Here is a 27,037-nt window from a genome sequence, read left to right on the forward strand (position 1 = left end):
TCAGAATATATAGAATATCCGATACCTGATTTTCGCCACACACTCACACTTTTTACCTTGCCACATGTTAAACACTGTATTTACCTTAACAAAATCAAACCATATTTTTCATAAATAAAACATTTATTACACAATTTAAAAATAAAAAAAAACGTCCATTGTATTTTCATTCATTTTTGCGTGCCTCAGCATTTTTTTGCTAATACAATGGTACTGTTTGATTTTCGTCTTTTTTTCTGTTTTGTATGTGCATAGAGTTTAAAACCATGACAAATTCTGTACAAAAATAATTTACATTCATTTACTTTGGTTTGCAATGCAATTTTGAGGGGTTCAAACAACTTTTCATCAATTCTGAACAATAAGAATAAGTACAATGATTTTGAAGTGAGTTGTACGAATTTCGGAATGACTTAAAAAAAACTCAATTTATGTGTGTAAAGAAGAAAAGGAGATCTTTCTCTCCATAAAATATTTTGGAGAAGAAATGTTGCTAGAAGTAGATTTGGAGCCATCATTTCGTTATAGATCCAGTATCGAAAGGCATTATGTGTTTCTTCGTTTTATTTTCGTTGCTTTGGACTCTGATGTTGTTAATGTCTAACTTGTAGACTGTCGTCGTTTATCTATGTAACTTTTTATCAAATCTTGATTTTCAAATGCCCAAACGCCAAGGGTGCAAGCAAAGCAAATAGCACCAACAGCTATGTGTCCCAATACCGACTGGCGAAATAGACGGTTCTGTTGAATTGAAGTGAAAAATAAATAAATTTCTCGAATTTTAACGATATTTACGATATTTACCTCTGACATTTTACATGCAATGCCCAAGACAATCAATGTGATGAAGAACAGTTTGTTTGGTTTGATTCCATCCAACGGTTTGAGATTAACAGAATGATATTGTTTGTGAATGTATCGGCTACTGAAAATGATTCTCAAAAACATGTTTGTACAATTAGCCAGAATGAATCCAACAGGACCAAGGAAGCTGGTCAATTGATAAGACAACAGTAGAAATGTTACGGAAAAGAATCCCATATAGTAATTGTATCTGGAACGCAAAACATGAATTTCTCTTAATGCAAAAAAGAAAAGAAAAAAGAACAAATGACTTGAGATGCACCTACTTGTCTAATTCATTGCTTGTCATTGTTGCAAACATATATCCTTCACAAATACCATTGACCGCTAGTAAAATGATTGCAAGCGCATGACATCGAAGCAATATCACCGATAAACCATCGTCATCCACAAATTTTGTGCCGCCATACAGTGTGAGAACGGTTTTTGCATAGCTTTGTCCATAAACCACTCCAATCAATCCAATTGACGTGACCACCTTCAGTAGATTGTACAGCACCGAATGGGCTTGTTCAACTTTGTCACGTGGTTGTTTCACGAGAGGAATGTCTCTGGCCAATGTTTGTGTAAAATAAAAGTAGCTATTCTCTTCGATTGGCCGAAATACAAAGCGAGCGGCTAAACTTCCCAAATTATTGACGATATCATAGGTAGCTTGTTGTGAAAATGACATGAGTGGACTGATTGTCATTACGTATCTCTCGCCTTCGGTTAAAACTTGCTTGAGAAAACCCTGTTTGAAGAAGCTCAACACCAGCGACTTAAGATTGTCATTGAATATTGTACCCTATACGGAATAAAAAAAAAACAATTTCAAATAATGATCGATTCATTTTGATTGCTAAAATGATCTTACCGATGAATTTTCTAAATATCCCGGAAGCATTTGCTTAATACTATTGAATGGAATGGAATCGTCTATGTCAGGCGTTTGATGATCTGATGTTTGATTGTCATCATCTCGTTTTGTCGCACCAATTCGTTTCTTTGCGTTATCGATAAAATAGATGAAATATACATAGTAACCAATGGCAAAGGTGACAGTGCTGCCGACTTGTGCATAACTAAAAGCGGATATCGCTTGATTTGGATCACGTAAAATCAACACAATAAACAATGTCGATCGAACAAATATGTGCAATGTATCGAGAACAACACGAAGTTTAACAAAGCAAAATACTTGAGCTACAAATACAGGCGTTTCAGCAAATAGTTCAATGATGCCCGAAACAACAATGCAAATGCATCCGAATTTATACTGATCGTAGATATCATCAGCTACTGCCGATCCATAATTCAGCCAGACATACAAACATGGTACCGAGAAAATGCAATAAATTGGCAACCTGATGAAAACAACAAAATGAAAAGAAAAAACGAACGAATAAGTAGGCATTAAATTTCATAGAGTGCATAGAGAAAATAGGCGACGAACATTTTCGGTTTTTAAAAAAACAAATGATGATAATTTTCTTACGTCAACCACAGCTGATTTATTATGTGCGGCCATATGTGTTTCTCGTGCGGATTTGATGTCGAGCTGAGCGTTGCCCGTCGAATTGCTTCACGCGACAAAAACGCAAGCGTACTTTCCAACAACAATAGGCGAACATTCATAATACCAAGCGCATCACGGTCAACAATTCGTATAACAAATGAATTTATTCCAAATGTAATACATCGGCACAAAATCTAGAAATAGAATTGCGTGAATTAAAAAAAATAACAACTATTATTATTTGGCATGCGATCAGACAAAGAAAAGAATGATGCATGTGATGTGGTGTAACAAAATAGGAAATAGCCGCCAAACTGTGCCTAATATTAGAAATTTACCGGGGCCGAAAAATGAATATTGATGCCAAAAGTCAAGTAGCTGGTGTTTTGGTTCTTCAGAAATCTCTCTTAATAAATCGGCCGCCTTTTTTTATCAGATTTAAATAAATTGCTTCAACACTCACCTGAAATACGATATTGATCGAAGCGCTGTGAATGCTGCTTTTTAAAACGTTTCGGCTCATGTTTGACGTAAATTTAAAATTTTCTTATGTAAAATTCCAATGAATACAATTTTCTAACTATTCTTATCTTTTCGTTGAGTCTCATTTATTTTTAAAAATAAAAAAAAAAATGAAACAAAATTTCCACTTCACTCTTGTAGCTGACGATATTCTATGTGAAATTGTGAAAATTGGCTGCATTTATTTAATGATTTTGATGCTGAAATGGTAAACGAAAGATGTAAACGATAGTTTCAAAACATTGGTCCACGATGACATCTTTTATTGGTCCGGTTGAATTTGTTTTTAATTTCACATTCACATCTGCACTGATTTCTATCAATTCACAAACCGAACACGAATCTGACAATTATGATGGGTTTACAGTTTCAAAACACTTGGCAACTCTGTCAATTGAAAACAATTGACTATTGTGAACGCACCATAATTGTGGGCTTTTCGAAATTCATTGAGGTGCTTGGTTGTTAATGTAATAAACCTATGAGCATGTATCGTGTTGTACAGTGCGTGCAACATGTATTGAATTCCATTGTGAAGCTACAAAAATGATTATTAGCAAGAAAAACCAACAAATATCGAAAGAGCGAAGAAAAAGAGAAGACTTTTTATCTGTTCTGGATTTATTTAAGTAAATCGACGGTGTAAAAAAGATCGTTGAATGTTTTTCTCTGTCTGTGATTATCCGTTCCGAATTTAGGCTTTTGTTGTAAAAATACAACAACCGTTACATTGTTTCACATATTTTGTATATACCGGCATTATCATTCATTCACACCAGATATTTCGGTGTTACTGTAACGCAGATTAAAACCGCAAAACAAATTCTCGTACAATTAAAAGATAAACGAAAAGAAAATATGGAGCTGTCTTTCAATTTAGAATGGAAACATTTAAATTTACAAGTAAAGAAAAGTGAATTTGGTTTCTGGCAATGCAGAAGACACGTTGAAGAGAAAACCATTTTAAACAATGGTAAATTAATTAAACATTTTTTTTTTTCATTTATAATGCGTTTTTCTACTGTTTTTTTACTTTTTACTTTTCTATCATGCAAAGTGAGTGGTAGTTTGAAAAGTGGTCAATTGATTGCAATTTTGGGTGAAAGTGGAGCTGGAAAAACGACACTATTGGCTGGCATTTCATATCGTTTTCGTGGGCCGCTCAATGGCCAACTCTTATTAAATGGCACACCAATTGATCGCGAAACAATGACAAAAATATCATGTTTCGTACCACAATTTGATATAACCATCGATTCATTGACACCAAATGAACATTTATATTTCATGGCTGAATTGAAATTGGATCGAAAATGGTCACGTTCGCGCAAAAATCAAAGAGTCGAGTTTTTACTTCGGGAACTGGGCCTGCAAGCTGTGGCCAATAATAAAATCAACTCACTTTCGGGCGGTGAACGGAAAAAATTGAATTTGGCCACCGATGTAAGCTCAAAACTATCTCATTCATTCGAATAGGAATTTAAGTTTGTGTTTTGTTCTGATTTCAGTTGCTTACAAACCCGCCGATTATTTACTGTGATGAACCAACTACAGGTTTAGATTCGTTTGGCGCACGAAAGGTGATCGAAGCATTAAAGTATTTATCAAGCACAAGCAGTGATATTTCATCATCGCTTCAACCATCAAATGACATCGAATTGAGTTTAAGCAAACAAAAGATCGTTCGAATGCCACCAAAAGCAGTGATTTGTTCGATACATCAACCAACGTCGGATATTTTTCAATGTTTTTCGGAAATCATTTTGATGCATGGCGGTCGATGTGTTTTTCAAGGCACCACCCAGGATGCATTTGATTATTTTGCAAGGTGTGTCAATCATACATAAATCATAATATGAGGACGGTGAAAGCGTGCACCGTTAGTTTGATGTTTGACATTTTTAATTAACTATTTTGGATTCGGATATTCATTTTGTTTAGATTGGACTTTCATTGCCCCGCGTCGTACAATCCAGCCGATTTTTTCATCAAAGTTTTGTCACAGGCTGACGGACTAGAAGTCTTAGATAACACAATAAATGATAGTAACGAAGAAATGCCACAATTAACCGCCAACGACTTGGTTGTTGATAATTTTCTTTCAAACAAAACTCAAAAGTATAGACGCCATTTCAGTTTATGCGGTTCAATTTTTACATTCTTTTTTTAAATACATTTTTCAGTCACAATTCATTGTGGATAATACAAGTTTGGATATTGCTTCTTCGAAATACGATTGAGGCAAAAAGAAATTCGAAAAAATTGTTCATAGCTCTTGTTTGTTATTTGGTAAGTGACGTTTTTTTTATAGTTAGATCAAACGAATTCGTACAGATTGATGTGCAACTTTTTGATTTTTCTTTTTAAAATAATTGATACTTAACATTGCAGATACCTTTCGTTTTAATGGGATTGCTGTATTCGAATCTAACAGGCACGATTCAAGAAGATGTGCAAAATGTTCAAGGTTTAATTTTTACGGTGACTTGTGAAATTTTATTTTCGACCATGTATCGCATTCTAAATTTTTATTTGGCGGGCACGCCATTACTGCGACGCGAGACAAACGAGCGATTTTATAGTTTTTCTGCATATTATGTTGCGAAAGTATTTTGTGATATACCATTTCTAAGTGTTCGTCCGCTCTTTGGTCTTATTATCACATACAATTTGGCTGGTTTTACGAAAGGAATTCTATTTTTTATTGAAATGTGGGTGACACTTATATTTCTGGCATTCGCATCAAATGCATATGGTTTGATGTTGGTTGGTGTATTTCGATCTGTCATTCTTGAAGTTCCCACCGTATTTAATCTTATCTTTTTGTCAATGTCGGGTGCATATGCCAGTTTAAGTGATTTTCCCATTTTAAAATATTCATCACTAATCTATTATGCATACGAAGCAATATCGATATCCTTTTGGTACGACATCAATGAAATTGGTAAGTGAAATCGATATAAAATAATATATGTTTCATCTCCCTTCCATTTAAAAGCTCTTTCGTTTTGAAAATTATTAATTAGTTGGATTAATTTTTACTTATTATAAATTCATGGTGGTATTTAAATGATTTTCTTTAAATATTAGAATGTTCGGATCGATTCGAAGGACTATGTTTGAGAAATGGAACCGAAGTGTTGAACAATATATCATTTAATACTCGTTTGGATGATGTGGTTTGGGACCTGTTTGGATTAATCATTTTGGGAGTGTTGATGCATATAATGGCTTTCATCGGCATTCGACGTTTCATTCACAGTGCTGGCTATTATTAATTAGGAAATTCCTTGTAATTGGAAACCATAAGTGCAATAAACGATTTGTTTACATTGATTTTCTTTTTTCTAAACAAACTTAATTGTCTTTAGTCAAATCATATGTAACAACATTCCATACTGAACGCTGCATAGAACATGATACGCATAAACATAATCTTTTCAATGCAGTCGTGTGTGTGTGCCTATCGCAAATATGCAATCCAAAGTCAATCCATGTGGCTTATTAGTTGTGTGCATATCATTCCCGACATGTTCATTGTTATTTATTCGTCGTGCGTTGAAAAACAAAACGGACCAAATCTTACTTATGTAAACACCATGAATACGTGTTACTGTGGTATATTGACTTTTGGATTTTATTTTAACTGACTGACAACAATACACACAGCTTCGACTCTATCAAAATCGATTACAATGTTTCAACAGAGATAGATAAAATTAGCTTCTGATGTCTAGGCAATCATGTATATCATTTTATGATGATGCGTTTATGTGAATATGATAATTGTGAATACATTTTTCAACCTTGTAGTGATTTAGTTTGTAACAGAAAAAAAACACACAATCCGAGAAGAAGACGATGACAATGATGACAAAGATAAGAGTTGACACAATGATGGAGAAATATTTACATTACGATTATAATGACTGTAAAATTATCTAAATGAGCTCTCTCGTGCGCTCGTTCGCATTGATAAAAAACTCACATTGTGTAGAACTAGCGCCAAGTAAAATGCAATGACGAAAACCAAAGAGGAGTCAACTAAAGGTTTTCATTGTTCTTAGATGTTTAGATTACATCTGAATTAAATTGAGGCGAAGATCAGGAAAGCAACAAAATGAACACAGACGTAGTTTTGGAATGGCGAAATCTTAATTTAATTGTTGAAAAAAAGGAAGTTAGCATTTTAAAATGTCGCGTCGCACACGAGGAGAAACGCATCTTGGAGAATGGTATATTTTGCCTTCGTCATTTTTTGTTTTCGTTGGAAATTGTTGAAATGAAAGTTAATTTTTTTTTCCCATTTTTTGAAAAGTGAGCGGTAGTTTGAAAAGTGGACAGCTGGTGGCGATTCTTGGTTCAAGTGGCGCTGGTAAAACCACATTGTTAGCTAGTATATCGCAAAGATTTCGTGGTCCATTAACTGGTCGCATTTTGATTAATGGCACCGAAATCGATCGAAAAACAATGACGCGGGTATCATGTTTTGTGCCACAATTCGATATAACTATCGATACACTGACACCAAATGAACATTTATACTTTATGGCTGAATTAAAATTGGATCGATCGTGGTCACGATCACGCAAAAATCAACGCATCGATTTACTATTGCGTGAATTGGGCTTGCGACACATTGCCAATAATCGAATTTCAACACTGTCCGGAGGTGAACGAAAAAAATTGAATTTGGTCACCGATGTAAGTGGATACACATAATTGAATGTCTCTGTGGGTGAAAATCAATCGTAGACCACATTTATAAAGTGAAAAAAACGCATTCCGATAATTGATTGCCATGGAAAAATTTAAAATAATTTCAATTATTGAAATAGTTCCTTTTTTTCGAGGTTTCTGAAAATTGTAAACTGACAGGGAAAAAAATATAGGCTACGTATGAATTTCACCGATAGGGATGATATGATTTGATTTTTAAATTTTCCATAGTTTTATTTGTTGTTTTTTTTTTCGCACGCATATGTTTCGTGATTTGTAGTTGCTTACAAACCCGCTGATTATTTTCTGTGATGAGCCAACAACCGGGCTAGATAGCTTTAATGCGCGAAAAGTTATCGAAGCCCTAAAATATTTATCAAATATAAACAGTGATATTAACGCACATTCACCAACACATGAAAACGATATTACAAATGGAAATGAATATGGCATGGAATTAGCAACAACCATAAATTTGAACAATCAAATGCCGGCAAAAGCAATTTTATGTTCGATACATCAACCAACATCGCAAATTTTTGAATGTTTCTCACATATTATTCTGATGTATGCGGGACGATGTGTATTTCACGGTACAACTGAAGAGGCTTTCAATCATTTTTCCAAGTGAGTTGAAATGTGATGAAATCGATTTTTATTTTGTTGGAAATTTGGCAATCAAATTGATGTTTTACATTTTAGATTAGGCTTTAATTGCCCAACCTCTTACAATCCGGCCGATTTTTATTTGAAAGTGTTATCAAGCCAATCGCAAGAGGAAGAGAGCCAGTATCGGTCATTTTTCCAGAAACCAATTGAAATCCTTCGACGATCCAGCAACTATAAACAACCAAATGTTGCAAACTTTGAACGCTTTAATGTGACAGTCTACAAAATGTAAGCTCAAGCAATTTTCCTTCTTTGTGTATCTGAGAGAGACAGAATGTGTTATCCATTTAATTATTTGAATAAATCGATTTTCAGCAAAAGTGCATTTTGGCTCACCCAGGTTTGGTTGCTAATGAAACGGTCTCTCTTGAATACTCGAAGAAGTTATCGTGAAATTTTCATCGATATGGCCTGGTATTTGGTATAAAATTCATTTTCAACACAAAACTCGCAGAGTGAGAGACTTTTATTTCATTTTTCATTGCATAGATTCCATATGTTTTTATGGCCGGATTGTATCATGATAGTACAGGACATACACAGAAATCAGTTCAAGATGTCAATGGATGTTTATTTATTATAACGTGTGAATTAATTTTCACCGTATGCTATTCAGTGATGAATTTTTATCCAACACAATACCCGATACTTCGACGTGAAACAAATGAACATTTTTACAGTTTTTCAGCTTACTACATTGCTGAAGTGTTTAATGTGTTGCCAGTTTGTTTTTTGCGATCATTCGCTGGCATTGCCATAACATATACATGGGCTGGTTTCAATAATGGATTCGGGCTTTTTTTCCGAATTGGTTTGACCCTTATGATTGCATCATTTACATCAAATGCATACGGTTTGTTGGTATCTGGCATCTTCAAAACGGTCTCTACGGACTTGGCGTCGGTGTCTGACTTGATATTTTTGTGCTTTTCGGGTGTTTATATGAATTTAAATTCAATACGCTTCCTTCGATATATTTCACCGTTTTACTATGCAAACGAAGCATTGGCCATTTCATTCTGGAGCAATGTCACACATATCGGTATGTTTACAATGAATTATCTTATAATCGTATATGTATAATACGTTTTAAATTTTTATATTTGACAGAATGTCCGCAAAAATATGATGGAAATTGCTACAAAAATGGCACCGAAGTATTGCAAAATTTATCATATAACACGCATCCAAATGACTATCTATTCGATTACATGGGACTCTTTATCCTCGGTTTAATTATGCATTTGTTTGCATTCTTAGGTATACGACGAAATATCACCAGTGTCGGCTATTTCTAAATCGATCAATGATTATCAAATAAATGAAAATTGTTTGTTGTTGTAAATACGATGAAGCTGCAAAAATACAATTGTTCAAAATATTCAAAATGGTTACATAGCATTATTATTATTCCATTATATCAATTCTGGTCGAACTAAAGTGGAGGTGGTGGGAGGGGGATGAGCTTATTTAAGATTAGCGATGTTATCGCAAAATATTGCTATGACACTTGGAGGCAATGTCTGTGTGTGGCTGTGTGCGAGAATGAGTGCTTCTTTCTCTCTTTTTCTCCCTCTCTCTCTGACTCCCGCTCCATTTCGGTGTTTGCACTGATTTGACCAGTTATTCGCTTATGAAGAAGTGATAAATGTAATGTAGTCAATTGTAAATGCAAAGGCAATTCCATACATCTTTCATATTCTATCCACATTTTATGTGAGTATTTTCTGTTACATAGGTTCTCAACGTATTTGGTACTTTCATGCGATTCATTTACTATTTCTATAGAATTATTCGTACCTATTATGTTTCATATCTTTCGTTGATTCTCATGCCGAATGCATGCGGCGGCGGTAGTAAAGGCGACATCGACGACGATGATGACGACGACGACAGAAGCAACAGCAATGGCACAAGCAATAATGGTGGTAATGATGGTATGATGGTGGCGATGGTGGAATATCTGCAAAGAAGGAGATACACACACAGAAATTGAGCAAATGAAAAATACATTTTGAATATTTTCCACATCAATCGTGCATTCTATGCCATTCGATTCGTTTTCGATTCGAGCAGAGTGGCGAAGGTACGACAAGCACACACAAGCCCACGGGGTAAGTATGTTTGACTCTCTATTGTATATTATGGTATGTTATTGCTGCTTGCGAACGATGTCGTATCACTCTATCTTGCTCTCACTCTTGTGTCTCTATTTGGGTATACAATATGGAATGTTGACACATTCAATTACATTTTGATTTGGCGTATTATGTTTTATGCTCCTTATCCATTTTTCCTTCAATTCATTTAAATAAATATCGACCGGATTTTTCCTTTATATTTGCGCAGCAGAGAGAGAGAAAGAGAATGAGTTTCAATATTACCGCCATCCCCATCGTCGTCGTTGTCTTCGTCAATATTTTTTGGATGCTGCTGAATGTGTCGAATGTTGAAATGAGAATTGTTGCGGGAATGGCAAGCGAGTGAATGAGCCAAACTAAAATTAAATGACTAAATAAAATTCATTTTTGTTTTCTTCACTCGCTCACTCGTTCGCTTGCTAGCTTAATCGCTTGAGAGTGTAAGAGCTCCAAATGGTAATATGTTACCAAATTGAACTGAACATTTCTATGTACGTATATATGTATTTGTAAATGATATAAATACAAAAAGACAGGAGACAATAATATTGATGACGGTGATCCAAATAAACCAACAACGGCATAATATCAACAACAAAAAATAAAACAGTAACAAATGAAAAAAAAACACCAGTACGACAACGACGACAACTAGAGACGTTTTACTGTTCTGAAGCGCCAAAGCCAACACAAACTGAGCGTACTCGATTGCCAAAGACATTGACTAACGCTATCTCACTCTTGGCTGCATGGCAGTGGCGGGCGGGCAGCAGACAACGGCGACGATGACGACGACGACGACAGTGGAGGAACGAGGGCACGAGGGGTTGAGAGACGACAACGATGACGACGATATTGTGTGTGCATCACGGCGCTACGGTTGTGCAAAGGCAACTTGGACGTTCTTCGTTCGCTCTTTTTAATGGTACATCATACACATTTTGTACGGTAAAAGACTTGCGCTAAACTATCAAATTGTTTTTAGTCACTGACTAGAGACGCTCTCTGCTCATTCATTTATGCCGCACAAACGGCCAAGGAATTCTTATGTAAATCCCTTGTACTATATCTCCCATTCTCTCTCTCTTTCACATTGTTCTCTCTCACTCTATCGCTCTTCCTTACTCACTCTCTCTTTCACTTGTTCTATAGGTATATATACAATAACACGTTATTAAATATAGCCATAGCCACAGAGCCGTACCATTATGTTTTAGAATCATATTTTTCGATATGAGTAATTTTAAAATGTATATAGTATTGACTTTACAGCAAAGTGATGTAGGACATTTTCTTATTCTTCGTCGTTCGTCGAACGTAAGGCGAACAATATCGAGATTTAATTAATTAACGTCTTGTCGTTCGTTATTACAACACCAAAACGAGACTTCTCTCTTTTTTGCCTTTTTGCTCTGTTTGGTCGACATAATCTAATCTCTGCCAATGGCCACTGGCGATTACAATTTCGTTTGTTGATTTTTTTTTATTTCGTTTGTTCAATTTTATTTAAAATATAATTTGGTTTTTTTTTTTGTTCATCGCATATCTGAGAGAGAGATTTATCTATAGTGCGTGTGTTTGTGTGTGTGTGTCTCTGTTTTTGTGCGTTTATTCGCATAAATTATTCAAAGAAAATGGTTTTAATGGTCATCACAGAAGAAGAAGAAGAAGAAGGAGCATAAAAGAAGTAAAACATACAATTCAAATTAATATATAATTCATAATTAATTTTATAACTAAACAGCCTTTGAGTATATCGATTTCTGGCAACTAAGTGAATAAACGAAACTATAAATCGCAGTTCACTATTTTACAATTTAATTTTGTTTTCATTTAACAATAAAGAATTAAAAAAAAGTCAAAGCATTCGATTTATAAAAAATACCATACTTATAAATACCGTGCAAAAAAAACACCATCGAAACGCGAAAATAAAAAAATATTTGATATTTACATTGTGTGTCCATCGCAAAGGAAACAACTAAAATAACATATATTGTCGTAGATTCAGTGTTGGCACATCACATAATTTCCAATTTTCCAATTCTACCTGTGCATTATGTCTATGATACACAGATGCGATAGAATCGAATATATAACGACACAAACACGTCTAAGATGTGTGTTTAATGTGCATTCGTTGCTACCGTTCGCATATATCAATACAGTAAAACTTGAAACATAAACGATAAGCTTCAGCGTCAGTTGGCAAGCTTTCCTCATTTACTTCGATACGAGAATATTTACCTGACTAACCGATTTTTCTGCTCTCCACACACGCTTGTGGAAGCGCCATTAAAGAAGCGTGCACGATTAGATTGAAAGAGAACTGTGGTAATATTTTCAATAGCGAGATATATATATAACAAAAAAGAGATTGACCAAAACAGAAATTATGTTGTCGCGGTCGATGAATGCAACAAGTCGCTTGAAGAAGCGCGAACGCACTCAGAATTGGGCATTCGAAGAGAAGCGATATCTCTTGGAATTGTGCAAACGTGATATGAACATCATTGAAAATAAACGTTTGGATGCCGATCTGACGGCATTAAAGAATCGCGCATGGAAATCGGTTCACGAAGAATTTTGCAAGGTTTTTGGCAATGAACGAAACTGTAATCGGCTCAAGGAACAATGGAGACGGATGAAAGGTAAAGTGAACATTTTTTTTTTTTTTTTTTTTTTTTTTGGTAAAAATCAATTCGAAATCTAATTTTAGTTTGAGTTCCAAAGAAAAAAATATCGAATTTAAAATTGATGTGTTTGATTCTCTTTTGAAGCTTGTACACGATCTGAAATTCTTGACTATACAAACCGAGTGTCAAAGTATGGACAGGAAGTAGCCGATAAAAAACGACCGAATGCATTTACATTTGAAATTTGGGATTTTATGCAAAATGCCAAACGCAATTCATGCAAAAATGATCCAGTACAAACGATCGATGGATCCACCACAAATCAAATGTCCACCGATGACAATGTGTCACAAGTCAATGTCAATGGTACCGAAACTCACGAAACTCAGGTGCTATCCGACGACGACGATGACGAACTATTCAATTGGTATGAACATTTCAAATTTTCAGTCATTTATATTTCAACACGTCAGTTTCCTTTCATTTTTTTTTTGCATTCAGGCAAAAGACCACACAAAATTTATGCGAAGTGGAAATAAAAGATGAATCGTCATCGACGAATGTTGGCGGCAGCGGCGGCGCCATCAATTTTGAAACACAGGGTACCAATGATAATAATGCGGATAGACCATCAACAAAAAAGCTTAAACCAAATAAAACCAGTGTCAGCGATGATTCATTTTCACCATTTACAAATCCAATAACAACATCGTTCGATGTATTAAACTTTCTGCGAAACAGTTCATTCAGCACAAATAATTCAATTGGCAATAAGTATACCGATGAAATTCAATTGATTATCGAAATGCAGGCCAAAGAGCATGCACTGCGAATGGACATTTTACGTGCTCAATTGGAAACGGCCAAACTAAATCGTGACATTGCTGAAATTAATAAAATTATACTGTTACGAAATTTACAGAATGCACATGAATAGAATCTATTCGATAGTAAGATGTTAAGATATAGCATAGTAAAACAACCAAACCACATGTATAAAGTTCTAAGTTCAAATATATTATTGACAGAGTAAGTGAAAAGAGAAGGAGAGAGAAAAAAAAGTTAACCAAAAATAAACACGAAATTGCGTCTCTTATTTTTTTTTTCTTTTATATATGATACATATTTATTTACTGTTCAACGGAATTTATAATTCATTTGAACGTAGTGAATGCTAATCAACGAAAAAAAAATGTTTATGGTGGCTTTCAGCCACAAAATCGAACATCAGCCAAAAAATAGATTTGTTTGCAGTGGAAAATTCTAAATGGATCTATTTTTTAATGCTGGCAAGAGCTTCCTTGTGACGTTGCAATGCTTGTTCATGTTCTTCGATTTGCTTTTGATGGAAATCAGCTTGAGAGATTTGGTCGGCCTTCAATTTTTTAAGTTGTTCTTGTTGCTACAAGTGACAAACACACATCTTATTAATTTATTTGAATCATATAGTTATCAAATTCGAATTACGACCTACCTTCTTGTAGAAATATTCTGCTTCACGAGCAACTTCCATTTTACCGAAAGCACCGCCAGCCTCACGAATAGCTATGGAAAAATTGTATTCAATTGGATTAATACAAATTTTATTATCATAACAACATCAGCAACAACAACAACAAAAAATTATCAACTATCTACCTCCGGCTTTTCCATCGCCAGCTGGACCTGACATTGCACGTACACTGTAACACAGATAGATAGAAAAAAATAATTTTACTTTTGAAATTTACAACATTTTTCCATTCAATTGCAAAAAGTAATGAAAATTTGCTACATTTGAAGTAAATATTTTGATAAAAATATAATTTTTTGACAATTACGTAATAAATCGGTTCTAGATAATCAACAACGAAATACGTTCGACCAGAAAAATTAAAAATAAACATTCGTGACATACCCGGCGGTACATCGAATTTCATGATTTTCAATTGATATTTCAAATAATATGATTAAATTATTTGTTTACAGCATAAACTTACCCAAGAAGACGTGGTACAATTAATTTTGATGATCTCAAAGCCATTGACATTCTTTCGAGCGAAATTTTTTTACAATGAATTATTGAAATTGCGGTAGATAGATCTGGAGTTGTGTCTATAAGCACCTTCTATTGAAATATGAAATTTTTGCGACGAACATTGGAGTTTTGACACTTCAGTTAGTATGTCTGGATAATGAATATAGGTAGATGGCACCACCATTTATGCTGTTCAAATTATTCATTAAAAAAAATATCAAATGTCGTTATTTCATTCGTTTTTCAACTTATTTATTTCAATCTTTATTAAATCTAATGAAAACATGTTTATTTTCTTATTTTATGCTGATGACAATGGATATTTATATTACTTCATGCAAACATATTTTTACTCAAGTTGCATGACCAATTGGTCTATAATTTAAGGTTTTAATTTTGTCTCATTTGCAGACAATATATTGAGATATTTTCAGCCAGATGAATCAGCTCAGCTAGATGAATGGCTGAAAATATCTCATTTGTTTCTCTTTTGATTTTTTCCGCTCAATCATCTATTATTTTCTCACTTTTTTCCTCGAAGAATTTTTGCACTATTATTTTCAAATTACGATCGTTTTTGGTCTGGTGAAAAAGATCAACACAAATAATTTTCCAACTACAAACCAAACCAAACGCAAATGCGTTTTAATTTTTTCTGTATGACTGGGAAATATTTGATAGAATTTCATAGTTTTTTTTTCCATAATTTCATGATAAATACAAAAATGTTTTTTCAAGTCTTTTATCGAATTTCAACATCATTAACTATATTTTGAATCATATTTTGGAAATCGTTTAATTTCTCTTTCAAATAGTTGGCTTCGGCTATCAAATCAACTTTTTCTTTTTCGATTGATTCGACTCTTTTTGAATCGATGGTAATGTTCGCCAAAATAATTTCTTTGAATTCCTCTTCCAATTTATCAACTCGTCCGTTCAAGTTTCCAACTTCGACTTGCATTCGATTTAATTTACTTTTAGTTGCTGTATACAAGGTGTTGTCTTTCACATTATCCATTTTAGCGGCCATTTGGTAATTATTTCTGAGAATAAAAAATATAATATTTCATGAGAACATTCGTTGTTATTTTAAATGAATAGAAATGAAGAATATAAATGTATTTTTGATTTAACCAGCTTACCGTGATTTATTTTCAATTTAATATGATTATTTTTTCAAACGTGTTTTAATTATGTTGGTTTTAAATATATTTCGACAATGATTCTCTTCAATAATAATTTTTGATGAAATACTTGCAAATTAAAGGCTTTTTGCTTTTTTTCCCTTCTGAAGTGAATTATTCTATTTATTTAACACACTTTGTTTGGTCTTTGATAAAGTTTATTATATTTTGATGCTGCTGATATGGTCTCTTTCATTCAGTTTTTAAAATACGAATGCCGGCAATAATTATCGATCACAATGAAATATTTTCAAATATTATGCTATCGAGTATGCTGAGAGTCTACATTGTGATAATGACAAATCTACATTTAGCATAGCCAGATGGCGCCACAGATTTCATTGCAATTTAAACGCGTTAATTTTATGTTTCCATTTTCAAACAAAATCTTTTGACTGCTTTTACTTATCCAATCATTTCTAAAAGAAATAAACGAAAGTCATTTTTATTATTATTATTATTATCAAATGTATTGCGAAAAAAAAACGAGTTCGATCCGGTTTTGTGGATAAAATCACTGTGGCGCCTTCAAATGCGACTTTGACATTTTCGATGTCAATAAATACAGGTGTTTTGTTTATATAGCTTTCTGAATCACATTCAAATGTAAAACAGTCCCAAAATTTTTTTGGCTACCACAAATGTGATGAAAATTCTCAAAACTATTGAATTATAAAAAGATTTTCTTATTATTTATCCATGATGGCTTGTTCGTTGTGCTACGAAACAAAAGGAAGAATGTTTGATTTCGATGGCGATAAAGCAATGCAATTGCAAATCGTCCAAATTCTCTTCAAATATTTTCCATTTTGTTTTAATAACGTAAGTATATTGAATGTTATACATTCCAATTTCTTGTAAAATCATATTTATATCGAAAATTGTTTGATTTTGTGAACAGGAGGAGCAAAAAAATGGTTGTATTTGTCGAAAATGTTGGTACAGAGTGGATGCATTTCATCAGTTCTACACACGTATTGAAGAAGTTCAGAAAAATTACAATCGACACGAAATTATCGAAGAGAGCAAATGTGATACAACGTTGGAAGATACAAAAGAATTAATAATTGCCGAAGATCCTGAATTTATTGCGAACAATGATAACCAAGATGATAACAATGTGACTGAAGAATTTGACAGTATTTCATTTAATGATGGATTTTTTGATGCCAACGGTATAGATTAAAAAAAAAATGATTTAATGCTTTCATCCCAAAATATGTACTCAAACTCTTGATAATTACAGATGATGATGACGATGATGATGATAACAACGAATTAAATATGCCCGAAATTAAAGAAGAAATTGATAAACCAACGAAAACAAACAATGCACCGCGAACCGCGAAAAAGAAGCAGAAGAACAAACAAAAACCAATTAAGTGCAAACCAAAGTAAGAGGCCAATGAATTTTTACCCGGCAATATATTCTCTATTATTATTTTTTTAAACTGAAATATCTCTTTCCATGTCTAGGTGTGAACATTGCGAACAAACATTTATGAGTGGCCGTAAATTGCGAAAGCATCTGATCGAACAGCATTCAGAATTTCAACTGCGATGCCATCATTCTGATTGTGAAGAGACATTTACAACGGCCGAAGAGCTCGAAAAGCACAAGGAAAGACATGTGAAAGTTCCTTGTCCACGATGCGGCCGAATGATTCAAGCCAATAATTTGAAAAAACATATCCGGCACACCCATGAAATCGATCAGCGTGTTGTTTGCGATTTATGCGGACGAGTATCGAGCACAATTGTTATGCACAAATACCATGTTCGATCTGATCACGAAGTGCACGAACGGCTACAGTGTGACATTTGCAAAGAATGGTATAAGAACAAAGAAAATCTACGATCACACATGAGAAGCATTCACGTTGAAGGTAAATTTGAAATGGATTCAAATTGAAACAAAGAAATTCACTGGCGTTTATGATCTAACATTGATTTGAACATTTTAAAGGACCCCAAAAGTGTACAATTTGTGGACGAATTTCAACAAACATGAAGGCTCTCTCAAAACATAAGAAAATCCATTTAGAAGGATCAAAAGAACGATTCAAATGTATTGTTTGTGGAAAAGGATTCCGCGATCGAACAAAACTCAAGGTAGCGACAAAAAGAATTGAAAACACATCAATATTATAACAATTTATTTATTAACATTTGAAAATGGCATATTGATTTGTGGTTTTTGATTCACACAGGAACATTCGTATATTCACACAGGAGTCACCGACGCCTACGTTTGTCAAGTAAGTAAACATTTTTTTTCGGCATTTTTACTCTGGCTTATGCTTCGTATCACGAAAAAGATGCATTTACAACAATTTACATTGATAACAATATCTTTTATTTATAGTTTTGCGGTAAAGCATTCCGGTTTGTATAATAGTATAATAGTATTTCCTTTTATTTGTACACACAAGAGATAAACCCCACAAATTATTTTAGGATTCCTATTAAAAAATGAATTTGTTAGGTTTCCTTATAAAATCGCAATATTTTAACAGGAATCCTGATAAATTGGCGCGCTTAAACGTCAAAGCCAACTTCACTGTGTTGAAACAAAACATGTTTTATTATTTAAAGGTTTCCTAATAAAATGTTGCCATATTATAAGGAAACCTTACAAATTAATATTTTAATAGGAATCCTAAAATGATTTGTCAGGTTTATTTTTTGTGTGTATAATAATATTTCATTTTATTTATAGTTTTGGTTCCAGTATGTATGCACATCGAAAAAAAGCCCATCCCGTTGAAATGAATGCGCTAAAAGTTAATTGAATTAATTTTTTTTTACACACATTTTTATTAAATATTTGTTATGGGCTTTTTGAAAAAACCATACCAAATAGGTATACTAAGTTTAAAGTTTTATCTTAATTTTCATAATGTTAAAAGTATGTGAATCGAAATAAAAAAAATATACATCTCCACCCATAAATCTGCTCGATCGATTTTATTCCTCGATATGATCGGGGTGACAGCTAAATCATCCCCCTGCACATCAATGTCATATTGTACTACTAAACTTACACCGAAACCGTAGCACTTTTTACAAATATGAATATGTTCCCAAGGTAAATTACATGTATTATCAAATACTTGGAAAAATAAAAAAATGATCTTGATAAATGCATTTCAGTGTCATTTTCTAAGAATTTTTCTAAAAGCATTCAAACCATATTGAGATCATATAAAAATGGTAAGCTCTCGTTTTATCTTGTAAATTAACTGGCATTGTATATTATATTTTCATATTTGAAAAGAGATTTAGATTGCAAGATCGATTCATTGTATTGAAAAATGAAGCAATGAGTGATAAATTCTGTTTAAGCGATGACGGAAATAGTCCCGAAATCATCATATACTGAGGAAATTTGAATGAATAAATACGAGACATAAAATACAATTCATCTGAGAATATACGAAAACCGAATATGAGATTGAGATAGTTTTGTTTTTGTGTGTATGTTTACATTGTTGGTCTTGGTGATAATTTTCATTTCAAGAGCCATAAATTATTGTCATAAAAATGCTTTTTACATCTCGGCACTTGTGTTGTGTTGTAGATCAATTTTGATCATTTTTCATTGCAGCGCTAATTTTATCAGCATTCTACAAATAAGTACACATAATTGTTCAAGATATCCATAAACGTATTAAACAATTGCCCATAAATTGTTGCAATTTCATTTTATTCTTTGGCAGAACTTTTCATATTCGAACAAAATTGAAACAAACAACAAATGCAATAGGGAGAATGATGATCAAAATATATTTTAAATTGAAAATAAAATGCGTTCTAAACACATTTTGTTTTCTGCGAAAATGAATACAATCACTTACTTCCTCTATTACATTTTGTGTACATAAAAGTACGGAAAAATAAGAAGAAAGCGAGTGCGAAAGAGATCATGGAGCACACAAGAACGCAATACGATATTGTGGCCAATTCACAATGGTGAACGTTTTCACGCAAAAATCTCGTGTAAATTTCAATGAAATTCCAAAATTTCAAATTAAAATCCGGTTAAAATTGCATTTCATATGATTTTCATTGGTTTTATAAAGGATCAAAAACTCTCATCCATCTGAAATCGAAAAGAAAGTATTTAATTTCGGATGTGTGTGTGTGTGTGTATCTGTGCGGGTAGATTGATTTATTGTGAACGATATTCAGCAAATGTTGTTGTATGTATTTTGTGACACAACATAAAAGCGATCGCTTCATCTCTGTTTATCGTGCGGTGACGCATTTGCTGAATTTGGTATATATGTCGCGTGTATATGCTCGTTTGCTATATGTCTGTATCTCTCTGTTTATCGTGCATGCTTTACCGTCAATGCATACACGAACACACACATGCACACAATCCGAATAGGGCGAACGAGAGAGCGAGAAAGTGAGCGAAATGCTTCGTATGATGTAGTGTATGTACCTTTCGTTTCGATCGTTGCGTTGATGCTCTCATTGCTATTTAGGAAGCTGAACAAGAAAGACACCATCCATCCTACAATAACAAAACAACAACAACAACTAAACAGTTTTCTTTTGCAAAAAGCAAGTAGCACAAAAACAACAACAACAACAAACCCTAGCGAAAACAGTCAAAAACCAATTTCGTTCGTTTGTCAAAACAAAGTAAAGCAATCAAAAGTTATTTCAAACTAAAACAAAAAAAAAGAACACCGGAAAAATAAAACAAGAAGCATAATTGTGAAATCCTCTAGAAATTAAGTGTGGAAAAGTCCAGTTTGATTCGAGCAGCCGAATTTCAGTGATATTTTTAAATGAAGTCTGTGCTGATTACGGTAAGTTTCAATTTTTTTTATTTATTATTTTTGTTACCAAATAAAAGGTAATACATTTCATGTGAAACTAAATTCTATGTAGATCATTACCCTATCAAACAAAACGTTCTTAATTTTGGTTTTTAAATCTCTATTTTTTGGCAAATGTTTGCATTTCTTTGAATGCGATTTCGTTTTGGATCGGTACGGTTCAGCGATGTTTAATTTGATTCGCGGCCGCATATTTGCGGCTCGATTCAGTTTTCTTTTTACCCGTGTGTTATGAAAACTTTTCAACGAACGACAAATAATTCGAGAATAAGAAAAAAAATTATTTAACAACAAATATCAATCTAGAATTTCTACGAACGCGTTTTTTATCGCGTACTATATCATAAAAGATTTGTATGAAATTTGTTGTACATTTTTTTTCTCTCTCTATTTCGGTTTGGTATTTTCTATGCAAATCATAGGCATGGAATTAAATAGAAATAAAAAAAAAATTCAGAAAATTCTTTTTATCGACTAAAATATAATTTGTAGAAATAAATGACATTCAATTGAAACGAAAAAAGTGATAATGATCTTGTACAGAGATTTAATGATGGAAAATGTTGCGATATCAATTGCAATTTTCCAAACATCAAACGTGTACGAACGATGAAGAAGAAGGAAAAAATTTCCATGGCGTTCATATCCGCCATTTTGGATTTGGTTTTTTCTTCTTTTCTGTGTTCTATACTGCTGGTGGGTTTGTGTATGTGTGCGAACGAGTGTGCTTGTTGAAACGTTTCTATTCAATACACACGCGCACACATACACACATACACACTCACATGCGGACAAGCATCGCATCTGAAGAGAGTAGCGTTCAATATAAAACGCTCTCTTTTCGATGTTTGTGTGCGTTGCGGCCTATACATGTGTTGGTGATAATTTATCGGCACAATTGTATGGGTTCGTAAATGTTGTTATGTTGAATTTGCCGTAAGTAGCAAACACATGTACAATTTCAATAACCAACAACATCATCAATTCAGAAACATCTTCGTCAATCTATCCGAAATTCAGGGGCTGCTTTGAATTTCTCTCTCTCCCTCTCTCTCGTGTTTATTTGCTTTTGATTAATTGTGTTGTTTTTATATAGAGAATAACAGAAATTTACAAACAAAATGATGATCAAATTGTAATCATTCACGACCAGAAATGAAATGTTACCGCTTTTTCGCATCACATTTGGTGTCTGTCTGTCGATGTGTAATTCGAATGTAATACAAGCAATAATGATGACGACGACGACGCACATCATATACATAAAAATAAACATGGAAAATCCGCCTATGATCATGATATGTATATTTCACTTGCACACTTGAACGCGACGGTGGTGATGATGACGACGACGAAAAAGCACACATTTGCTCATTCGCTTTACCACCACTTTGGCAATACACACGATGGTTGTGCACGCGCGATACGATAGATACTCACTTTGGCAATAAGAATAAAAAACATCGAGAATGTTTTATGTCGTTCGCGTCAGCGGCAACGACTACCGCATCAATGTATATCTCTACCACCAAGAAGGAGTTCGCTGTTGGATTTTTTTTTTATTTCATGTTTTATTCTTTTTCTTTTAATGATTCTTCTACCTCTTCTTCTTTTTATTATTTTTGTATATATTTTTTTTTCTCCATTTTCACATTTTTCTCTGTTCCCGCGCGCGACGCGCACGCCTGCTGTTCGCACAATTCGGTGTTTGAATGTATGTCTGTCGCTCACATGGAATGCTTCTTTAGTTTTTTGTTTCTCCATTTAATTCGATTGCTGTATTTTGATATTTATGTGGATCTGATCGTGGTTTGTCATTTGCGTGTGAGCGCTTCTTTTTTTTCCTCTCCATTTTGATTTGGCGAATGGGTATGCGAATAGATATTTTATAAATCGAAATTATCACGAGAATATCATTTGGTCTACCTATTTTTTTACTCGCTCTCGTTCTATGTGTCACTCACAATTCTTTTTGCTTGACTATTGTTGTATATTGAGTCTGGGTCGCTGTGAATACAGTGCATGTTAATTTGATGACAATGGCATGATGATGATGAAAATGTAAGTGTCTAAAGCGGTTTTTTTTTTATCTAATTTATCTGTATGTGTACAATAACATGTATGTGCATGAATTCGTTTATATTACTAAATGCGCACAACGAACATACAACGAATGGGAAAGTCATAATATGAAGACCTCAAATTAAATCATATAATCAACATTATTTCAATGATAAATTCTCGGTCATGTTCGTATTCTATTTGCGTGTAGATTTGATTCTTTCCAGCGAACAAATTGAATATGAGGAAAAAACGGTCACCGAGAAGCAAAGCAAAGCAACAACAATCAAGACGACGAACGATAATAAAAGCAAATCGTCTGTTGAAGGGAAAAACCAATATTATGCTGATCACTTTGATCGCATCACATACAAAATTAAATAGAAATCTGTGTGTTCGTTCATTGTATTCCATATATATATATGTATAGTTCTATGGTTTGAAATGCGTGTTATGCGTATAACGTTGTCAATCGAGTGCGTTCATGCGCGCGATACTCTTTGACATTTTGTCGTTTCCAAAATATTCCGTTGGTGTTGGTGTGTGACTTTCAGATTTTTCTCATTTTCGGCTCCATGTTTACTTTAGCCAAAATGGAATGGAATAAGCTCTAATGTATTGCAGATACATAACACGTCATTTCGCTTTAATGTGGAAGCTGAGCAATAAACAGATTAAGCACACACTAATTTTTCTGTGTATGCTTTCTTCTCTTTGTTTTCATTTTTTTTTCGTCGTTCATTTCCTTCGTATGCCTTCGTATGATCTACATACGCAATTTCACTAAATCGCATTCCAATCGAATTGACGATCATTGAATTCATCGTTCTCACTTCGGCAAATTCATTTATTATCACATTATGATCATTTGAAATCCAACAAAATGTTTTCCTTGCATATCGTTTTCATCATTTATTCTGCCGGCAGCACGGTTACTGCTATCGGTGGTGGTGCGATCGATCGTCGGCCAAAACCTGCTGCTTCACATTTTCATTTATGTCCAATTCGAAATCAAACACACACACACCCAGCACAGTGTCCGTCAAGAGAGAAGAAAAAAAAAAACACCCGAAAGCTAAAAAAAACGTGAAATGTGTGTATTCGTAAAACAAATAACACAATCAATGACAAATAATAATTCGAATGTGGGTAAATATAATATAATGCGAACGCTGTCTGTAGTATGTTAATTACGAAAAATTTCAGTATGCCAGATCAGACCAAACAAGAAATACTAATGACGTCCATTCCATACATACTTGCTCTCTTTGTTCAATTATATTATGAGTTATGTTCCAAAGCTATGTTTGGCACACTGCTGCTACTTTTTTATTTCGAGTATCAACTGCGTCGCTGTGGTATTGAATTTTAATTTGACTTGTTATGCCTTTACTCCAATACCATCTCTCTATCGTGCCGAAAAACACACGATGTATGTAACGTGTCTTTTTTCCTCGTTCACTTCAACAACGAATTATTGTCACAGAGTTTGTGTTTTTTTTTCATCGTCTTCTTCTCGTTGTGCGTTGTATTCGTTGGCTCTTCGTTTGGTCAAAAATCAGCGCGTCAAATTGTAATGTATGGCGCGTACATAAAACAAGGTGACAATTGAACGACCGATCGTCGGTGGCGATGACTACAAACAGACAACAACAAAAAAAAAACACACACACACAATAAATGTGGACGGTGTCTCATAAAAATACCAGATAAATGTATGGACTCTTTGTACTTGGCATTTTAAATGTACACAAAGCGCATTTTCCATTTCATTTCATGAGCTTCGACAAATTAAGCAAAGAGCAAAAATAATAATAATGAAAAGACGTTCAAACGTATTGAATATGCGCGCATATTAAAATCTATTTAACTTCTTGCTTAAAGCGCGCGTGTAACTTCATTGAAAAAACTATTCACGCAGCAAGCGTTTCCCAGTACTCGCTCTTTTTCTCATTCTCAATATCATACAACACACACACACACACACACACACACTGAGCATATTTGTATTTCCCTCATGGCGTAAATTGCGTATTCAAATATTCGCTCCAATGACAAATTCGCCATTTTCCAATCGATTGGTGTGCTTTTAGTGGCAATTCCATGTTGGTCACCTTTTTTTCTCTCATCAAAACTCGAAAGTGGACAGTATGAGTGGGATTTTCTCATTGTCAGACGACAAATTACGATTTTGCCATTTCGATCGTCGCGCATTGATCACCATTGGTGCCGCTGTCGTTGCCATTTCTGTTGTAACTTTTCTGAAGTCACAAAATTTACATTACATATAGTCAGAAAGAGAGAGAAAGAGAGTGAGCGAGAACATACATGGGCTTAATCGTTGGTCGATACGCGATGACAATGCATGTATTGTATGTGTTTAAATTGTAATTAGAATATTTTGAAAAACTGGTTCCGCATAGAGTGTATATCGCCGTTCGATTGCTTGTTTAAAATTCAATAAAAAAAAGAGCGAACGAGCGCCTGGCGATTGAGCGAGAAAAAAGCACAAAATAATAAATGCGAGAAAAAAACCTCAACTCATGAAAAATATATGATAAACAAAATGAACGATCTGGAAATATCGTTTGCGGAGAACAACTAGCAGCCACATAAATGCTGCTGTTGTTGTTAAAACACTCGATCGATTGTGTGTTGGCCGGGCTTCGTCTATGTGTTCGTAAATGCACACAAAGGGTTCGTGTTCTTTCACCATTGTTGCCCCAAATACAAACGAGCAAGCGCGCGCGCACCAATAGCATTATGTTACATGTATTGTATGTTTGCTTGCGCAAAGAAACTTTCCACAAAAATTCAACATTATATATACGTGTTCGTTCATCGCCAATAAGAATGAAAATGCAACAACAACAAAAAAAAAAGAAGCGGCGAGAGAAAGAGAAAGAAAAGAATGAAAAATCAAAAGAAAAAAACACATACTGAAATCCATCAAGTTCGATCAAAAAAGCACTATACAATCATACACATTTTCCTCGCGCGCGCAACGTGAACTGGACAGGATAACTCAGCAAGAAAATACGAGAGAATAATAGCTCGAGCGAAGCGAATAGCTGTTCATTTACAATGTGTTACAGCAAAACAAGCACAAAACAAGAAAAATTTGTGTGTTCGTTTTGTCTTTATTCGGCCAATACGCCACTAGAGCATATAGCATATCTTCCTCACTATTCCAATATATAGATGGAAGCGTGAGCGCGGTCGCGCGCAAGACTGGCGCAAATTCAATTCTAGAATGTTCCCTACGATTCGATCTGAGTACGCCATTGCTGTTTTACATTCAGCACATTTTACTGTGGTTTCATACCGTGTGTTTTTTTGTCTTTCTTTCGTGCTTTGTTGTTGCTGTTATTGTGTTTCGCTTGCTGAACATATTTGTGTTTTTCAAGTTGTTGTATGATCGTTGTTGTTGAATGTTTTTTTTTTACTTCTTTATCCGTCGCCCAGCCCGTTTGTTTGCTTTATGCCCGAACCATTTATTTTTCAAAGTGGTAGTTTTTTTACGGCTCACTTTACTTTACATAATATTTTATGGATCAACGCCAGCCATTGTCATTGGAAATTTGTTCGACATGCACACAACGACTGCCACAAAACGTATACAACTTGCAATTATAAAAGCTCAACAAGCGAACAACAGCAAAAAAAGAACTATGATAATAATAATAAAAAAAGAAACGACAAAATGTACGGACACATATACGGCCAATAATCGGGGAAAAAACATGCACCAGACAAACAGTATATATTTTGCAAATTAACATGTCATTTTTGAATAATTCGCGGACTATTGAGATCTCTTTATAATTCTCTGTGTGCACGTAAATGTTGTATATATTCAGTGTTCATGCACTG

At 34.0% G+C, this 27,037-nt stretch overlaps 6 protein-coding genes across 17 annotated transcripts in view; 4 read left to right on the forward strand and 2 right to left on the reverse strand.

Moving 5' to 3' along the window:
- Positions 1–43: 43 nt before the first annotated feature.
- LOC116344986 (protein RFT1 homolog) lies at positions 44–3,335 on the reverse strand. The gene is made up of 6 exons (XM_031773915.1): positions 2,826–3,335; positions 2,342–2,556; positions 1,721–2,210; positions 1,131–1,651; positions 805–1,054; positions 44–741 (listed from the first exon to the last, which is right to left on the reverse strand). Exons 1-6 carry the CDS (start codon positions 2,883–2,885, stop codon positions 601–603), a joined length of 1,677 nt encoding a protein of 558 aa, XP_031629775.1. The 5' UTR covers positions 2,886–3,335; the 3' UTR covers positions 44–600.
- A 186-nt stretch (positions 3,336–3,521) lies between these two features.
- On the forward strand, positions 3,522–9,660 carry LOC116345068 (protein brown-like). The gene is made up of 14 exons (XM_031774114.1): positions 3,522–3,857; positions 3,942–4,327; positions 4,393–4,712; positions 4,826–5,002; positions 5,068–5,173; positions 5,276–5,828; positions 5,975–6,160; positions 6,988–7,119; positions 7,203–7,588; positions 7,884–8,230; positions 8,306–8,500; positions 8,588–8,693; positions 8,762–9,314; positions 9,383–9,660. Exons 1-14 carry the CDS (start codon positions 3,743–3,745, stop codon positions 9,568–9,570), a joined length of 3,750 nt encoding a protein of 1,249 aa, XP_031629974.1. The 5' UTR covers positions 3,522–3,742; the 3' UTR covers positions 9,571–9,660.
- A 2,602-nt stretch (positions 9,661–12,262) lies between these two features.
- On the forward strand, positions 12,263–14,121 carry LOC116345013. Its single transcript, XM_031773999.1, has 3 exons — positions 12,263–13,064; positions 13,194–13,476; positions 13,551–14,121. Exons 1-3 carry the CDS (start codon positions 12,809–12,811, stop codon positions 13,984–13,986), a joined length of 975 nt encoding a protein of 324 aa, XP_031629859.1. The 5' UTR covers positions 12,263–12,808; the 3' UTR covers positions 13,987–14,121.
- A 53-nt stretch (positions 14,122–14,174) lies between these two features.
- LOC116345014 (ATPase inhibitor mai-2, mitochondrial-like) lies at positions 14,175–15,183 on the reverse strand. The gene is made up of 4 exons (XM_031774000.1): positions 15,029–15,183; positions 14,688–14,731; positions 14,524–14,594; positions 14,175–14,451 (listed from the first exon to the last, which is right to left on the reverse strand). The coding sequence occupies exons 1-4, from the start codon at positions 15,076–15,078 to the stop codon at positions 14,323–14,325; spliced, it is 294 nt and encodes a 97-aa protein (XP_031629860.1). The 5' UTR covers positions 15,079–15,183; the 3' UTR covers positions 14,175–14,322.
- A 1,671-nt stretch (positions 15,184–16,854) lies between these two features.
- On the forward strand, positions 16,855–19,192 carry LOC116345012 (zinc finger protein 729-like). Of its 2 annotated transcripts, none has more exons than XM_031773997.1 (8): positions 16,855–17,072; positions 17,152–17,425; positions 17,497–17,644; positions 17,727–18,136; positions 18,217–18,362; positions 18,461–18,508; positions 18,616–18,635; positions 18,970–19,192. In XM_031773997.1, exons 1-8 carry the CDS (start codon positions 16,950–16,952, stop codon positions 19,040–19,042), a joined length of 1,242 nt encoding a protein of 413 aa, XP_031629857.1. In that variant the 5' UTR covers positions 16,855–16,949; the 3' UTR covers positions 19,043–19,192. The 2 variants fall into 2 exon arrangements, with proteins under 2 accessions (XP_031629857.1, XP_031629858.1); XM_031773998.1 differs by having other exon boundaries at positions 18,616–18,670; positions 18,941–19,004.
- Positions 19,193–20,709: 1,517 nt separating this feature from the next.
- LOC116345011 (longitudinals lacking protein, isoforms A/B/D/L-like) overlaps positions 20,710–27,037 on the forward strand; it is an 85,969-nt gene continuing 79,641 nt past the window's right edge. For 9 of the 11 annotated variants that reach the window (XR_004201476.1, XM_031773995.1, XM_031773996.1 and 6 more), the window contains exon 1: positions 20,711–21,073. The gene's annotated coding sequence lies outside the window, so the exon portion shown is untranslated. Of the gene's footprint in view, positions 21,074–27,037 lie in introns of all 11 variants that reach the window. The other 2 variants (XM_031773987.1, XM_031773984.1) reach the window with 1 other exon arrangement.

This window comes from Contarinia nasturtii, unplaced genomic scaffold, assembly GCF_009176525.2.
Source record: "Contarinia nasturtii isolate CC-2019 unplaced genomic scaffold, AAFC_CNas_1.1 Cnas_scaffold_1240, whole genome shotgun sequence".
Taxonomy (NCBI): domain Eukaryota; kingdom Metazoa; phylum Arthropoda; class Insecta; order Diptera; family Cecidomyiidae; genus Contarinia; species Contarinia nasturtii.

Bases quoted from the DNA above. Each gene is read 5' to 3' on its own strand.
- LOC116344986 (XM_031773915.1), bottom strand. From the start codon at position 2,885: ATGAGCCGAAACGTTTTAAAAAGCAGCATTCACAGCGCTTCGATCAAT. The intron at 1,652-1,720 runs GTAAGATCATTT...TATTCCGTATAG, and splicing joins GATATTTAGAAAATTCATCG to GGTACAATATTCAATGACAA. The intron at 742-804 runs GTAAATATCGTA...TCAATTCAACAG, and splicing joins TTGCATGTAAAATGTCAGAG to AACCGTCTATTTCGCCAGTC.
- LOC116345068 (XM_031774114.1), top strand. From the start codon at position 3,743: ATGGAGCTGTCTTTCAATTTAGAATGGAAACATTTAAATTTACAAGTA. The intron at 3,858-3,941 runs GTAAATTAATTA...TATCATGCAAAG, and splicing joins GAAAACCATTTTAAACAATG to TGAGTGGTAGTTTGAAAAGT. The intron at 8,231-8,305 runs GTGAGTTGAAAT...TTTACATTTTAG, and splicing joins GCTTTCAATCATTTTTCCAA to ATTAGGCTTTAATTGCCCAA.
- LOC116345013 (XM_031773999.1), top strand. From the start codon at position 12,809: ATGTTGTCGCGGTCGATGAATGCAACAAGTCGCTTGAAGAAGCGCGAA. The intron at 13,065-13,193 runs GTAAAGTGAACA...TCTCTTTTGAAG, and splicing joins ACAATGGAGACGGATGAAAG to CTTGTACACGATCTGAAATT. The intron at 13,477-13,550 runs GTATGAACATTT...TTTTGCATTCAG, and splicing joins GATGACGAACTATTCAATTG to GCAAAAGACCACACAAAATT.
- LOC116345014 (XM_031774000.1), bottom strand. From the start codon at position 15,078: ATGTCAATGGCTTTGAGATCATCAAAATTAATTGTACCACGTCTTCTT. The intron at 14,595-14,687 runs GTAGATAGTTGA...ATTTTTCCATAG, and splicing joins TGGCGATGGAAAAGCCGGAG to CTATTCGTGAGGCTGGCGGT. The intron at 14,452-14,523 runs GTAGGTCGTAAT...TGTCACTTGTAG, and splicing joins CAGAATATTTCTACAAGAAG to CAACAAGAACAACTTAAAAA.
- LOC116345012 (XM_031773997.1), top strand. From the start codon at position 16,950: ATGATGGCTTGTTCGTTGTGCTACGAAACAAAAGGAAGAATGTTTGAT. The intron at 17,426-17,496 runs GTATAGATTAAA...TGATAATTACAG, and splicing joins TGGATTTTTTGATGCCAACG to ATGATGATGACGATGATGAT. The intron at 17,645-17,726 runs GTAAGAGGCCAA...TTCCATGTCTAG, and splicing joins CCAATTAAGTGCAAACCAAA to GTGTGAACATTGCGAACAAA.